General features: G+C 42.0%; 1 protein-coding gene across 4 annotated transcripts in view; it reads left to right on the top strand.

Annotated features, from left to right (window-relative positions):
* CPVL (carboxypeptidase vitellogenic like) overlaps nucleotides 1–16,618 on the top strand; it is a 162,564-nt gene that overhangs the window by 35,184 nt on the left and 110,762 nt on the right. For 3 of the 4 annotated variants that reach the window (XM_028119296.2, XM_028119297.2, XM_028119295.2), the window contains 4 exons: nucleotides 6,391–6,505; nucleotides 7,483–7,541; nucleotides 9,370–9,449; nucleotides 14,603–14,669. The exons of the other annotated variant lie outside the window; for it this stretch is intronic. In XM_028119296.2, coding sequence (XP_027975097.1) covers nucleotides 6,391–6,505; nucleotides 7,483–7,541; nucleotides 9,370–9,449; nucleotides 14,603–14,669 — 321 coding nt within the window. The remainder of the gene's footprint in view (nucleotides 1–6,390; nucleotides 6,506–7,482; nucleotides 7,542–9,369; nucleotides 9,450–14,602; nucleotides 14,670–16,618) is intronic. 4 annotated transcript variants of the gene reach the window in all.

Below are 16,618 nucleotides of genomic sequence, written 5' to 3'. Positions count from 1 at the left end.
CGTGTGATGGTACAGTGGCAACAATCCCAGTAAAGGAAGTTTAGCAAGAGGCCAACACCAACCACTGTAGGTAGAACTCCTCCGAAAAAAAAACAGGTAATGTCTTAAGCAAGTTGTTTCTATGTATTGGGAGTGTGTGTGTAGAACTAAAATGTTACTAGTTAGCTAGTTAACAATTCTAGTCACAAAACCAATTGCTTTAAATAACAAAACCCTGTCTTGATTAAACCGATAGTATAGTAGCTGAAGTATCAGCTGAACTGGGATCTGTGTGGCAAAATGGGAGTCCATTCAAACCTACGTGGGGGAATTTCAAGACATTTACTTGGGGTACTAATGACTTCAATTAGGACAGAACACATTACTTAAACCAAGCAAATGATCAGCCTCTGCATATAGAAGTGTGAAAGGAGCTTTAATTAATTTACCAATTGCACTTCTCATCTTAAGCGGTCCATTGATTTGGGTCTGTTAGTGGTTAAGTTGCTGTTTTCTCTTAAAAAGTATGGTGTTCCTGATGGGGTGAGTGGGAGGGAGGGGGTGGCTAGAATATGTACCCGGCCCTGGGCATTGGCAGACAATGTTGCCCTAATACTTGCTGAGATACCTAAGATTCCCTAGGGTCATTCCAATATGTCCTTTGTATAAAAGGCAATCAAGTTACTGCAGAGTACCAAAATTGGCAAGGCTTTAGTGCCATTCCCATCTGCCAGTATATGAACTCACTGCTTCAGTGATACGTGTAAAGCCTGAGCAGAAGGTTATCTCTACCAGGAAATACAGAGGAGGGCTTGGGAGGACAGAACGAGAAAGGTGGGTATGATTTGATGAGGAGCGGGGTGAGAAGGAGGACTCAGCATGAGGGGACACCATCCGTGGAGGGCATGTCCGCATGGGGAACAATAGGGCAGGGGGGTTTGGTTTCATTACTGTTCACATAGATTCCTCTGTGATCACTTAGAAGCAAGGAGAAAAGAAGAAACTGGGTGTTCCTAAGAATCCTTTTATGTACAGAATGTCAAACCAAATGAATGAGTTTCACTTACTTGGAATATGACAATCTATTAAGACATAGGGTAGATTTGTTGACCGTCATTATGAATAAATATTGGAACGGGCTAATGTGAGACATTGTGAACCTTCCGTCTGTAGGCATTCTGAAAAACTAAGTAAATAACCTGCTTCCTTTTGGGCTTTTTATTCTGCAACAAACCCTGAGGAAGGAGTGTCCAAGTTCATGAATTGGCCACCAGGGGTCACCAGAAGAATTTCAAGGGCTTCTGAGGCAAAGCCCTGGTTTCTTGCTCACTAACAAAAGGTGCAGGTTTGTGGCACCGGTACGCCCACACCCTCCTGTTGGTAGAGAGACTTCTTACTTAAATATTTATGACTCCCCATGTCCTTTCTCTTATATTTAAAATTTCTTTGTCCCTTCTTTGTCCCCAGTTCCTACTACACTACTCGGACCTATAGGTCATTAACAGAGATTTTTGTTTTCTTTTTAATTAAATGTATAAATGCTTATCAGTAGGGGATTACTCATCTTTCAGGTCCTAGCTCAAATGATAGCCCCTCACCAGATGCCTTAAGTATTCAATCTAATGGCTTTCCATTGCTCTCTTACATCACCCACTTATTTAATTACTTATTTATTACCTATCTTCCCACCTCACCAGAGAAAAAATCAGAGCTAACATTTAAATAGCTGTGCCAGGCACTATTCTAAGTTCTGTGCATATATTATATTAACTCTTTGAATCTGTGCCACAGCTATATAAGATGGGCATTTTAATTCTTAAGCAGAGGACACTGAGACACAGAGAAGTTAAGCAACTTGCTCAGGGGCACACAGCTGTAAAATAAGGTAGTTGGAATTCAAACTTTGGCATTCTGGTGCCAAAATCCATGCTCTTAACCATTGAGTATCCTACCTGTCCATGAGTGAAAGCTGGTCTGCATCCCCAGGCTTAGAACAGTGCCTGTCAGTGTTGTATGTTAAATGCATTAATACATTGTGGTAAATTCAGAATGCCATACTGTTTAGTTAAATCATCATATGTACTGTTATGGAAAGATTTTTGTAATATGTTAAGTGACCATAGCAAATATAGAATATTACATATAGCCTCGTCCTATTTTCAGAAAAATAAAAGGTATTTACACACATGGCTTATATGACATCTACAAAATATTTATATATGTATGTGTTGGGGAGTTAGAGAAAAATATGGAAGATTAAACCATCTCCATGATCATTTCTAGGGACCATGACTGGTGGGGTAAGGGGGATTTTTTTTTTTAATACCTTCTTTAAAAAACTATTAGTTAAGAATAAGTGTTTTCTTTATAACAATAAATGTTAAGGACAATTTCTAAAACTTTTGACAAAAATAAATGCCCTTTTTCTCTTCTTCCATACACTCTTGAATTATAACTTCAAAATCATAAATACTTTAAAAGCCCTGGCCTTTGTAAATCTGTAAATAAATAAGAGCAATTGTTTCTTACTTTATTTGAGCTTAAGTTTTACAGTGTGGTTTTGTTCAGGATGTCTTCATTTACTTTTATTCTTTCCTAAGTTGGGGTGGAGAGTGAGAGGGCTGCATTCTCACAATTGAGAGCTAAATAGATCATCCTGCAAATTATCACATAATAGCTTTATGCCATTATTGCTGATGTAATTATTATTATATGTATGACATCAGGATGTCATATCATGTTACAAAAGTCTGCGTGCTGTGGTATAACTAACTCTTGGGATTTTAACACTGAATATGTAAACCTTTGTTTTCCAGCATCTGACTTTTGCGTTTTATTCCCGATAAGGGCAGTGTTAGTTCATAGGTTAGTTGGCGTATCAAAGTAGAAAGATGTGTGCATGGCGTTTTCTTGAAAAAAATGGGCTTCCTTAAGGGTTGTTGAGCTCATTCACCTCCTTCAGGAAAGTACATTTGAGGAGCAAGGTCAGCTGAGGTTGGAGGTGTGTATGCTGATCTCTTATTATTGAAGCATTCCAAGAATGCAGTGTCCTGTACTTCAAAGTTGCATAATAAAGATGTTTGGCACCGATCTGTTTGACTTCACTTTGTAGTGTGGCCTCTCAGGTCAGGCTATTTTTCTGAGAGCCCAGAGGTTCCATCATTGTGCCAGGTCACAGGAAGGGACATGAAAAGCTAGGGGGGGACAGGGCAGAGACCAGAGGGCCCAGGCACCCAAGAGGACAAACTTCCTTCGCCCTCACAAATTTCTCAGCCCTGCCTCCACATCAGAACCACCTGGGGACTTTTCAAAACATCCATGCCTACCTCACCCCAGACCAGTTGAGTTGGAATCGCTGGGATTTGGGCCTAGGCAGCAATTTTTTACAAAGCTATTTTAATGGGTGGCCAAGGTTGAGAATCATTGGCTCACATGTAGCACACCGTGGCTTCTACAAGCTCCTGTGCACATCAGGAAGGAAGTGGGGGCTGGGCGTCCACTGGAATGAGTGGACGCACAGTACCCCTCACGTCCCCGGGGAGGCTGGAACTGCTCCCATTGAGATCCATTGCTTCTCCACCGCTAATACGCTCACAAGTGGGAGGTGGTCCTGGTGAGTGGTATTGAAGAGCGAGTTGGAGGGTCTGAGGGGAGCTAAAAATCACTGATTCAAACAAGGCACCCACAGTTGGGGCTAGGCAGGTTAGGTCGGAGCTGGTTCTATTTAATCGGCCCAGCAGAGTCTGCAATATCATTTCATGATCCTTTTTCTCGTGTCTGTGAGGTGGGCCTTGTTGCCATTTGATGGATAAGGAAACTGGGCTGGAAAGATTGGAGGGCCGGGATCACACAGCTATTTTGTGGCCAAGCAGGACCAGAATCTGTGTGGCTACTGATCCAGGGCTCACCCTACGTCCCCACAGCAGCCTGAGAAGGCTGTATTACTATTTCCTGCTTCAACTTATAAGACAAGTCTCTTGAATTCTTTATGGACTTTTGCAACCCTTGTGGCAAGGGGCTAACTAGTGAAAAACTGACCAGGGAAGATATCAGCCAAAGGAGCAAGGACCCACTTTTCCTATTCCCTCATTTATAGATCTTTTACATTAAAACTATAAATTCTGAGTGTTTCTTTATTACAGCAATAGCTAACGTGTGCAGAACACGTACTCTATGCTACTCACTAAACTTTGAAGATTAATTTGAGTCCTCCCATCAACCACATGGCATAGGTACTATTACTATTTTTTTCATAATACTATTATTGATACTATTATTGATTGTACAGATGAGAAAACTGAGGTTCAGAGAGCTTAGGCAACTTGCTTAAAGCCACATAGCTAGTGGATAGTAAAGCCCAGATCTGAATCCAGTCTGGGGCAAGAGCTCACACACTTATCCATTATACCAGGCTGAGTTAGAGCCCTGCTGATCTGAGTTCCCAGTCTGACTCTGGCCTCCTACCTTTTTCTACCTGTTTCTTTAATTGTAATAATTGTTTACACTTCTTGTGCCTTTATCAGACGTTAGGCATTGTTCCAAGGGCTTTACAAATTTTATCTCATTCCTTGATGCTGGCCCCCTCATAGAGAGGCTCTTGTCCAGCTTACAGCTGTTCTTACCACCACCGCTCTTTCTGCAAGGCCCCCTTGTCCCCTTTCTGAAGCTGCTAAAGGACTATGTCAGACTTCTGGTGACTTCTGCCCATCTGTCCTCCCGGCTAGAACCCTGTGCTCAGCTCTTCTTCCAGGTTCTTGGTGGTGGTGTCCCAGATCGCCTCCCCTTGAGTCAGTCTGCCTCTGCCCACAGCCTTCCCACATCACCCATGGGGACACCGCAGGCCACTCAGACCATCAAATGAAACACTGGTTGGTGTCTGTGTGACTGGGCTAAGCGAGGGGAGGGGTTGCAGGATTTTATTCTGAGCTGAAGCAATGAGATCTTTGCTTGTAGAGCCCGGTTGACTGAACATCAAATGAGCCACAACACCCAGAGAGCGCTCACTGTCACATCCAACTGTGAGCCTCCCTGGAGCCACTTTGAGCTCCTTCCAGATAGCTCTGGAGGATTCCCTTAGGGCCAGGTGGCCTGTCATTCACCACTCTCACATCCAGCTCTTTTGTGTTGGGGGGATTTTCCCCTCCCATTTCCCTCTGTCTGTGGTGTTCCCTGGCTCCTCTCATGGCTGGATGGTTCTAGAACTCAGGTCTCATTCAGCTCAGGATCTCACTGAGTCCTTCCATGATCACTTGTGTTTAAAGGAAGCATTATTCTTTTCTGCCTTCACCTACTCTTTTTTTGTTTGTTTGTTTAAGATTTTATTTATTTGTCAGAGAGAGAGACAGAGAGAGAGCATGAGCAGGGGGCCAGCAGCAGGCAGAGGGAAAGGGAGAAGCATACTCCCTGCGGAGCAGGGAGCCTGACGCAGGGCTCGATCCCAGGATCCTGAGATCATGACCTGAGCCGAAGGCAGACGCTTAACTGACTGAGCCACCCAGGTGCCCCCTCGCCCACTCTCTTAACATCACCTTTATTTCCTTTCCACATGCTTTAATCATCGAGTTTTTTCCTTTACTTACTTATGGTCTGTATTTCCCATGAAAACGTAAGCTGGAAGTAGTTTTTGGTTTTTTTTTTTTAACTCACTGCCCTGCTATGTAGCTACTTCCAGCACAGTGCCTGACCCCTACGAGGTGCTCAATAGATATGTAAAGAAAGAAGAAAGAAGTAAAGACCCCTCTCTCATGGAGGTTGATGGTATTGACTACTGCCAGAAGCTCATTTTCGTCACCCCAGCCCTGCCAGTGACCTTTTCTTACTTCCTCTTCTCTGCCTCCTTAATCAAGTTGTACCTCGCTTGGGGTTTTTGTTGCCGTTGTTTGCATTGGCTGAACCACTCCGGGCCTGCGCGGTTCTTCTCAGCTCCCGCGCATTGAAGGAAGTGGTTGCTGTCCTTGTGAACACCCTCTTGGTGAATCAAATCCGAAGGGCCATTTGGGCTCCCAGTGAAGCGGGCCAACTGTCACTGAGGAGGAGGGGCTGTTGGTTGTGCCTCTGTGGGAGTATGTTGGTCAAATGCAAGTTGAAACCGCTAAAACAATATAACCATGCCCTAGGCAATGTACTGGGTTTCTAGGGGCATATGAGCTTCTATATTCAGTGGGCTTCCTGGCTATTGGCTCGGTAAGACTGAACTGAGCAACATAGATACTGGCATTATGGGGCAGATACTAATTCAACGCAAGAGATAACCAGCACTTGGCTTGTAATGGAGAGCAGTCACTGGGGTCTGGGGAAGGCTTTGGGAGATGTAGTCAAGGCAGTGAACGACGCAGGATCTGGATAAGTTTGCTCGAGTGTATTCTTTGGCTTAGTACTCTGTGTGGTCCCTGGCTTCTCTGTCCCCCTTAGGTAGACCCCACGGTTGCTCCAGTGGCCCTCTGGCTGCAGGGAGGGCCTGGAGGTTCATCCATGTTTGGACTCTTTGTGGAACACGGACCTTATTTTGTCACAAGTAACATGACCTGTAAGTATTGCTTGGACTCTATTTTCCTATGGAGAGGTTTTCACCTGAACCTTATATCTGCTCCAGAAAAAATTTAAAGTGTACGTGGAACCACAAGGAATAACATAATAGTTTTAGATGATAAAAACGTCGCTCTTTGGTGATGTCTGTCCAAGAAGGAGAAGGCACCAGGGTGAGTATCCTGGCTGGGCTGCTTTCTCCCTTGAAATTTGGTTGAAAGGTTCTAAGCTATTTTCTTGCAGTCTGCTGCTGGCTCAAGCAATCTGAGCTTATGAAAACAGTTGGTATCTATTACTCTTTGGGCGAGCTCTTTTGCATGAGACTAATGGATGGAATTATATCCCTAATTATTCACACAAACTGAACACCGTATGGTTCAGTCACATAAATGATCAGATATCCTGGAGGCAAGATGCTGTGGGTGGAGGTGGGGGCAGAGGAAGGTGTGGAGGAGTCACACCTGGCTGTCACCCAGGTTTACCTCCATCTCATTTTTGGGGGGTGGGGGAGATCGTTTACTTTCCCTGGGCCAGAATTTGGAGGGTGAACCATTCTGTGAATCAGGTAAAAAAGCCTGTCTGCCATTTCTGTTGGAGTTGTTCTCCTTGGCATTGGCTAGGAGGAAGAAGATTCATAAGGATCAGACATTAAGAAGGATTGATTGGATCAGACAGATGGGTTTACCCCTATAAGTAGTTGAAGAGTTTTTCCAGTTGCATGGGGTCTTGTTTCCAAACTTCATCCTAGAAAAGGATGTAGAAACCCTTGGGGTCCAGGAGAAGTAAAGGAGAGGAGAGGAGAAGAGAACGGTATGGGTGTCTATTCCCCACTGCGAGAGTATGAAGCAATGTCAGAGGGACACTCGGAGTTCATTGATAGGATGGGGACAGGTGGGCTTGTTGGGCTCCTGAACAAAGCTGGGCCCTAGATGGGATGTTTTGTTAAAGACCCAGTCTCAAACCTCTTTGTTTTGCTAGTGCGTCCCAGAGACTTCGCTTGGACCACCACACTTTCCATGCTTTACATTGATAATCCAGTGAGTATCTGATGACCTTATGAAATGTCAATGTGGGCCTCTCTTGTCTTTTTTCTTTTTATAAAATATATTTAAGAGATGGGGGGCAGGAAATAGAGATTTAGGGTTTTTTTTTTTTTTTTTTTTTTTTGCTTTTTAAAATAGAATTTAATCTATTAAAAAGCATTTGGGATTTAGTTTTTCTAACATGTATCCTTAAATCTGAGTTTGGGAATTTTGCTTGCTATCTTCTCTCCTTCTCTCATTTTAAATCTTTTTTTTTTAAAGATTTTATTTATTTGAGAGAGAGAGAATGAGAGATACAGAGCACGAGAGGGAAGAAGGTCAGAGGGAGAAGCAGACTCCCTGCTGAGCAGGGAGCCCGATGCGGGACTCGATCCCGGGACTCAGGATCATGACCTGCGCTGAAGGCAGTTGCTTAACCAACTGAGCCACCCAGGCTCCCCTCTCATTTTAAATCTTATGAAATGTCCTGTTCAGTGCATTATACCATCCAGGATAAGGGATTAGTTTCTTTCCACTGATTATATGGCTTCCCCATATCATGGATTATTATATAGTATTAGAATTCCTAATTTTTCTAAGAGAGTTCTAGGTTTAAAAAGTCAAAGCTGGTCTCCCTCATTTATCACAGTGAGCCTCACCTCGGAATAAAAAGTAGAATTCTCCTTGGGAAGTTCTTCTGAAATTGAGTCTAGTAAACAGCAAAATAGTCTTGGTCAGCTTCTGCGGCAAGAGTATCTTTACCCCCTAGCTAATTTCTCTGATTTCTTTCACTTCCCACATGGTTCAAAGAGAAAACAGATAAATAGGGAGTGAAAGGAGAACAACATACCCATTCCCCCCCCGCTTTCGCACCAAGTTTTGTCAAACATCCTCTTTCCTTGTCTATATAACTGCATATTTATGTTGCCTAAGTTGAATGAAATGTCCTGTTCCCTTGTGTGTTTGGGGAAAACAAAAACTAAATCAAAATACTTAGGTGTGGTTGAGGTGCACCCCTAATACAAATTATTGATGCAAAATCAGCGATATCTTCTTATTTTTACAGCTTAGTTGTCTAGGAACTTCTAAGTATAAGGAAATATTAGTTTAAAACTAATCTTTATTTTAAAACCTACTTACTGAATATGAAGGGGCTTAGTGGCCATATTTCTCACAAATGAAAAATCAAAACACACACACACACACACACACACACACACACACACACACACACACCATCTTTTATCTCGAGCCTAGAGAGTTCCTTCTTGTCAGGACAGAGCAATGCACTCTCCAGGTTTCAGAAAGGAGACAACCTTGGGTCTTTTGATACTATGTTGGGGGCCAGGAAAGGTGAATTCCTCCCCCTTAAATCAACATCAAATCAAATCAACCACAGTGGAATCAGGACAGCTCAGCCACTGACCTTTGTGCTAATTTTTTTTTTTCTTTTTTAGAGAGAGAGCAAGAGGTGGGGGTGGAGGGTAAGAGGGAGAGAGAGCATCCCAAGCAGACTCTGCACTGAGCGTGGAGCCTGGCAACGGGGCTTGATCTCACAACCCCGGAGATCACAACCTGAGCGGAAACCAAGAGTTGGACGCTCAACCGACTGAGCCACCTGGTGCTGATATTTTATTTGCGCTTGGAGGAGAGGGGAGGAAAAAGGCGAAATGCAGCATCCTCCTGTGAGGATGACTAAATGCACATGGGGTAGAGGCAAAAATCCGAGATCAGAGGCTTGGCCCTTTGGAATAAGGTTGATTTCCTTACAGTGTGGTATCTTCCGGAGGGCTCCGAGGCTTGTGCTTCTCTGTTTACACCTGCTTATTTATTTCACCTTCAGGTGGGCACAGGCTTCAGTTTTACTGACGACCCCCAGGGATATGCAGTCAATGAGAATGATGTGGCACAGAATTTATACAGGTAAAAGGTCCTGGATCCCTCTTGGCCTTCTTCAGACCAAACATTTTTCTATTTCAATACAGAAATTCATCCAATGGTGTAAGTATTACTGATTGGTCCTCGTGGTCTAATTCTTTAAAGACATTTTAAGAATACTTCCACATGAGGAGCTCACATCCACATGCATGCGCGTGCGCACGCACGGTCTATTTTCCACTTCGTTACCTTATCACTGATAATTGTGAAAATGGCCAGCAGAGAAAATGACAGGAAAAGCTGGAATCCTAAGGCATGATTATAATTTTGTTAAAATAGCCTTTAAGAAACAATAGAAACAGCAGAATTATTCAACCAAAGATTATTTTTCAAACCTTTCAGCCATATGCCTGAGAGGATTTCTGCTTGCTTTTCAACATTGCATTTTAACTTTGCATTTGCCTGGAAACATCTTCCTAGATGCTTGCTTGTTTCTTTTCTTTTTCTCTGAGGCCTTCAAATGCTGTTTTCCCCTCGCTTGCTTCTCCTTCGTGACTCCCAAGCTGAAAGCTCGGTTTGCTAGCTAGTCTCTTACTTTTTTCCTTCATCTTACAAAATTATTCTTGTGCTAAAAAGAAGAAAAAAATGGAAGGAAAATGTAAAGTTGTAAGCCTGGTCAAACAGTGTACATATAATTTCTTCTTTTTCTTACATTTGTACATTTTTAGTACTTTTTTTTTTTTTTTTAAGTAAGTGACTGTTCTTATTTGGTCACATTTTTCCAGTCTGTAAATTATTACTAGAGATCAAATCCTGAATTCTTTCACATCACTAGGGCACCTACTTTAGGCATTATAATCATTTACTAAAAAAATCCTATTGCCTAGAAAGAGTTAACCAGCTCCCCTATTCCCCAGTTGCACCAAACACTCGTTCCGCATGGTGAGCAAACCCAACCAATCCCTAAAGTGAAAGTAAATCTGATAGAAGTCAGAGTTTTTTGATCTCTGACAAAAGTTTTCCGTTTTATTTTTTCTCCCTAAGGCAGATGGCTGGGGGACAGAGGAAAGAGGAACTTGGCCTTTCTTCCAGAGCTATTTCTCTCTCTCTTCCTTCCTGACCCAGAAAACAATATGGTGGCTATTTTCTACACTTTCATTTGTCCTATGTCCCCTTATTTTAACACTTCCATTCAGTTTCCGGGGGGAGGGCGAGGACCCCACACTTTAGCTACCAGGTACAGTAGGTCCTGGGAGCAGATTAGCCAGATTTCCACAGGGGTTCCCCTTCCTGTGCCCCTAGCTCAGGCACCACCTGTTTCCTTATAGAGACAGAGTTGTGGTGGCTATCCTTACAAGTTTACTCAAGCACCATGAGCAGTGACTGTGTGCTCTCATTTTACAGATAGGAAACCTACTCCGCCCCCCCCATTCCTCCCCACCCGCTCCGACCCTCTTTTGGTTTAAATCTAAACAAGCTCAGTTGTTTAACTAGCAAACACCCAGAGGGCGGAGGTTCCAAGAAATGCATCAATCCCCACTAAGCCAGAGCATGCAACCGTGCCATTCCTTTTCTGTCTCTCCTTCCCCTCTCCCAAAGATGGTCCCAACTTCCGTTGACCCTCCGTGTGGTTATTTACTGCTGACATGTGGTACATCTCCTTTTGCATGACATGTAAAGAGAACCTATTTCAAAGCATCCATTGTTTATAGCTGTTTCAGTTCTTTTTGCTTCAGGCTCTTAGAACTGGAAAATAGCTAATCAAGGGTAGTGCAGAAAACTGATTTCAGCTGTTTCCTTTATAGTTTACACTATTTGTTTCCCTTTGTGACTACATTCTTCTCTCCAGCTCTCCAGATGGGTGTTTGGAATAAGAAAGTCTCTTTGAAACCTATAAACGGGTTACTACAGGTTTAATGAGTGGACCTTCTTTTTCTCCCTTTGAAAAACATTTCTTTTTTTTTTTTTTTTCCCTGAAAATCCCATTCCTTTTAACTATTAATAGTCCATGGCTGTAAGGAGTAGATGCCTACTAAAGAGGCATTTGACATTCACACTCAGGCTGCTTTCCTTTGTGTTTGGAAGTAAAGTTCTTTGGTTTTTTTTTTTATTAACAACATGTTTATATATTCAAATTTTTGGTATTTGGAACATGCTATTAAGCCACAATGCCCCTTTGGTTTAGGTTAAAAAAAATAATTGTACTAAAGAATAATGAATTTATTAACTGATTTGGAGTATACTGTCTGGTGCCATTCTCCTTCTGTCACTGTTTATCAATTGCCTGCTCTGTGCCAGACACTTTTCCTGGTGCAGGTGACAGAGTAGTCAGCCAGCCCCAGGGTCCTCACTCTGGTGCTTACCATCGAGTGGCGTGCCTGAAGCTAGCTTCTAGCAGCGGATGGAAATGATAGTACCGTTCGGTTCCATCTGTTGGTTTGTATAGGAAATAATATCAATTCCAAACAAAGCTCATAACAATGACTCTGACACAGATTTCATATATTAGATGAGAACACTGCGTGATTGGCACGGGCAGAGCAGATCAGGGCCCAGCCGTCCTAGGTGTAGAATGAATGGGAGGTTGTGGTAGGCTGCCACAGAACAAAACGACAAGCTTCTTGTCACTGCGCTTATTTCACTTGAACTGTTAGTGACTAATGCTGTCCCTTGTTTAGCTTTTATTGGTGTGGAACTTTTGTTTAGAGTATCTTAACCTCGCTTCTTTTGAATGTCTCATATTTATCATGCCTCTGACTCCACCAGACTCTCTAGTGCGTTATCATTTCCATCTCCCTTCTGTGCCCTGAACCCACAAATTTCCCTTTTTACAAAATTTATCTGAGGAAGACTTTCTTCCTAGTCATTGTCCCTTGCAAGCTCGGTTTCTTCCTGTTGTCCTTTAATGTAACTTTCTGCCACCAGGTGGCCTTTGACTAAATTCAACTTACTAGACAAGGCCCTTGGCACAATGCTAGCAAGGTTGCCAAATAGAATCATCTGACAGAGGCTTGCTTCCTGGGACATCTATCTCTTGGGCCTGAATAAAAGCGTGGCGTGCACGCACACACACACACACACACACTCATGCACACACACGTACATTATGTATTATAGATTTTAGCAATTCTGCTTCTAAAATTTGAAACTTTTATGTAGGCTTGATTCTAGATTTTATTTTTAAGCAAACCCTCACCATGGAATACGAATTACACACAGTGGAGTAAAACACAGTTAAACAAGCAAATGGCATATGTAAATCCAACTTACTAAATTTACTTTTTTCATTCTTCACTCTCATTTAAGAAAGGTCTCCCAAGGGCTTGCTATGATTAGCCGAATGTTTGTTCTGATCTTCTTGTGAAATTAAAACTATAACTTCCTCAAGAGGGGGGCCTTGCCTTGGAAACATGAGCTAGAAAATCCTGCCTTTTTCAAGCTAGAAGCAACCTGAGAGGTTAGCTCCTTGAACTAAGATTGCCAGATGAAATACAGAACGCCCAGTTAAATGTTAATTTCAGATAAATAATGAATAATGTTTTTACTCTAAGTATGTCCCATGCAATATTTGGGTCATAGTTATATGAAAACATTATTTGTTGTTTATCTGAAATTCAAGTTTAATTGGACGTCTTGTATTTTTATTTGCTAAGGCTGGCAACCCTGACAACTTTAACAGATTCTCCAAGTAAGTAAGTTTTAAGCTAAAGCATAAGGCTTAAGTGAGATTTACTATATTAAATTGTCTATTGCCATTCCAACTAGCAGGAAGAGAGACAGAGAAGTAGTTTTTAGCCTGAAGGGTAGCGAGGGAAGGGTGGAAAATAAACTTCTATTTTTATCTCCACGCTAAAGCCAGCTTATTGCCAGCACAAACATGGAAGCTATATAGTGCAGCTTCCCAGATTTATTTGCTACAAAGACTTTAGTTACTATAAATAATAAATACAGAAATACACCACAGCTCTACAGTGGTCTTTAATGGAGGATTTTTATGGAGCCTTTGAAAATTAAGTACAGCCAGGATCTTGGGGATTGTAATGACCCAGTTTTGCCTCCCTGTAACCCTTGAACTTTCTCCTCCTCCTGGTTTTGCAGGGTCTCCTTGCCTTTCATCTTCACTGGATAGTTCATGGCTTTTAGTCCCTCAGCAGGAAGCTGGAACAAAAGCACTGCCTAGCTTCTCAGACAATGCAATCTGGGTCAACACACTCTTAGAGCTTCTGAGTTTCATAAGTTTTGTTTCCTTTTTGAAAGATTTTGGTCAAGTAGAGAATCATTCAGTAATCTACCCTTTTCTTGCTTGTTATGAAATAATTTGAGTCTGTTTAAATCTATTTCAGTATAACTCATTGAAGTGGCTATTGGTGTTCTATAGTGTGATTTTTTTTTTTTTTTTTTTTGAGCCTAGATGCCACTGGACAGTTACTTCCAAATCTGGCCATTTGGTGGTTTTCTTGTAGACTATGGCCATTTTACAGGGTTTTTTGTTGTTGTTGTTGTTGTTCTTGGGTTATTACAATGCTGAAATTTGGGGAACCCCATTAGAAATGTTCAGGGTTCCCCCATAGGAAGAGGATGGTAAGCCAATAAGGTTCTCATTACTTCACCACAAACCCAGGTTAATGGGGTCATAAGGTTTGTGGAACCTCCTCCAAGAATTGCTATAATAATAGATGAAACCCCATATCACTTTGCTCAAGGGTCCCCTCAACATCTAGATGGTCCAGGTTGGTAATGCAGAGATTTGGAAACCTGCCCAGGGTGTTGACTCACCTTTATGAGTAAAGTAAGCCCAAAATTATTTCCTAACCATCCACAGTGTGGAATGTCACGTACATGACACTTTGAATATAATGCCTACCAGAGCTCACAGCCTAATAGCATCTTACTTCAAATGTGAAACCTAGGGGCGCCTGGGTGGCTCAGTCGTAAAGCATCTGCCTTCGGCTCAGGTCATGATCCCGGGTCCTGGGATCGAGCCCCACATCGGGCTCCCTGCTCAGCAGGAAGCCTGCGTCTGCCTCTCCCACTCCCCCTGCTTGTGTTCCCTCTCTCGTTGTATCTCTGTGTCAAATAAATAAATAAAATCTTTAAAAAAAAAAAGTGAAACCTATTGTCAGAGAGTTAGATTTGGTAGCATAGCATTAAACTCTTCTGATGCCATGTGATATTTTTTATTGTTGTTCTTTTTGCAGTGCATTAGTTCAGTTTTTCCTGTTGTTTCCTGAATATAAAGAAAATGACTTTTATGCCACTGGGGAGGTAAGTTGAAGTCATGTTTTCTTGTGTGCTTCCAATATCATCAGGACTGAAATACGTCATGACATTGTGATTCATGCATTCAGTCTGTAAACACATGCGCACACACACACACACACACACACACAAACACACATTAATATTAATTCAGCCCATATTCAAAATTTTCTATTTACTCCCAAAATGTTTTCCATAACATTTTTTATTGTAAATCCAGGGCTCCCTAAAGTTTTGTATATCACAGTGCGTTGTTAGGTCTCAGCCCCCTGCCATTTTTTAAAAACTTTTATTTATTTATTTGAGAGAGAGAGAGAGAGAACCCGAGTCGGGGTGGGGGGGTCTGGTGGAGGGAGCGGGAGAGCAAACTCCCCACTGAGCAGGGAGCCCGACACGCGGCTCGATCCCAGGACCCTTGGATCATGACCTGAGCTGAAGGCAACGGCTTAACCAACTGAGCCACCCAGGAGCCCCCGTCCCCTGCCTTTTTTGTTGTAGTTGTCATGCATGATGATGATTTTGAAGAGTCTAGGCCAGGTGCCCTGTAAAATATCCCATTTTCTGAATTTGTCTGATTCTTTCCTCATTGCTTACATTCAGTGAAAACATTTTGGCAGGAACATTACATAGATGATACTGTGTACTTCTATTGTATCACATCACGAAGCACATAATACCTGTTTGTCTCATTATCGGCAATACTAAACTTGATCACTTGGTCCAAGTGGTATCTGCCCGATCTCACCATTGGAAAGGTACCCTTTTCTTTTTGAAATTAATAAATAATGTGAGACCATGTGAAAATCTATTTCCCCCCAAATCTGTGACCCACTAGTTTTAGCATTCATTGATGATTCCTCTCTGAATCAGTTATTCCCCTGGGGCTTATAAAATGGTGATTTGGGGGGATCTATCATCCTATAGATATCATGTGGTATTCTTCTATAGAGATATTTCCCTCCTCTTCTTCTCTATTATTTATTTTTTAAAATATCACTGCGGACTCTTGGTTTGTTATTTCTGCTTGATGTGTTAAAATTTTTTGCCATTATTACTATTTTTGATGTTCATATTTCCCATCCTTGGTCAGAGGGAGCCCCTTCAGACTGGCTCTTATGTCTTTTTTGACGGGGCCCAATTAGTCTTTGAGCATTTCCTTGCTTTTTGGCACAAATCTATGCTCTAGGATTGTCTTCTACTTTCCCTGCCCTAGCACTGGAATCAGTCATTTCTTCAAGGAACCCTGGCTCCTTTTAATGGGGGATGGTTTTAAAAACCAAGGTCTGAGCACAAAGTGTGCTCATTGGTACTGGGATGCCATTTCTTTTCGACTTTCTCCGGAGGCAGAAGTGGGGAACAGAACGACTTCATACTGATACCCATAATTTTAATGCAACATCACAAGTTTCTTTTTTCCTTTCCCCATTCTGTATACCCCTTCACCCACATTGTGGACCGTGTTTCCCAACAGCATCAGTATATTTCCCTCTTGGCTGAATCCTACAATATGTGCCCAATGATTTTCGATTACTACATCAGAACCACTACCAACAAGGAAACCTCCAAGTTACTTTCAATATTTTTTGCTATAATTACTTTTACCCTTAGACTGTATTTCACTATAGGTTTAAAAGTACCATGTTTAAAAGTTATAAGACTTAACTCTGTTTTTTTCCTAAGGTGATTATGTTATAATTTAACATACAGTTGGGTTCACTTGCATAGGTTGGCTTCAGTTTTAGGATCTGCTCTTTTTTCATACATTTAAATGTAAGGTTTTTTTTTAAGAATGTATAGCAGCCAATATTTTGAGAACACAAAAATCCCTAGGTGCCAGGTATACAGTCGTGAACAAAACAGAAGAGTTTCCTCCCTTCATACATTGTAGAGGTGAAGACAGTGATAAATGAAGAAATAAAAATGTACTGTACATCAGGCATTGATAAGGGTCATGA

The sequence above is a fragment of the Eumetopias jubatus genome, unplaced genomic scaffold (genome assembly GCF_037043125.1).
Source record: "Eumetopias jubatus isolate StellerSeaLion01/CBP00866 unplaced genomic scaffold, mEumJub1_p1.0 scaffold_14, whole genome shotgun sequence".
In the NCBI taxonomy this organism is placed as follows: domain Eukaryota; kingdom Metazoa; phylum Chordata; class Mammalia; order Carnivora; family Otariidae; genus Eumetopias; species Eumetopias jubatus.
This window is presented reverse-complemented; position numbering and strand designations above follow the sequence as displayed.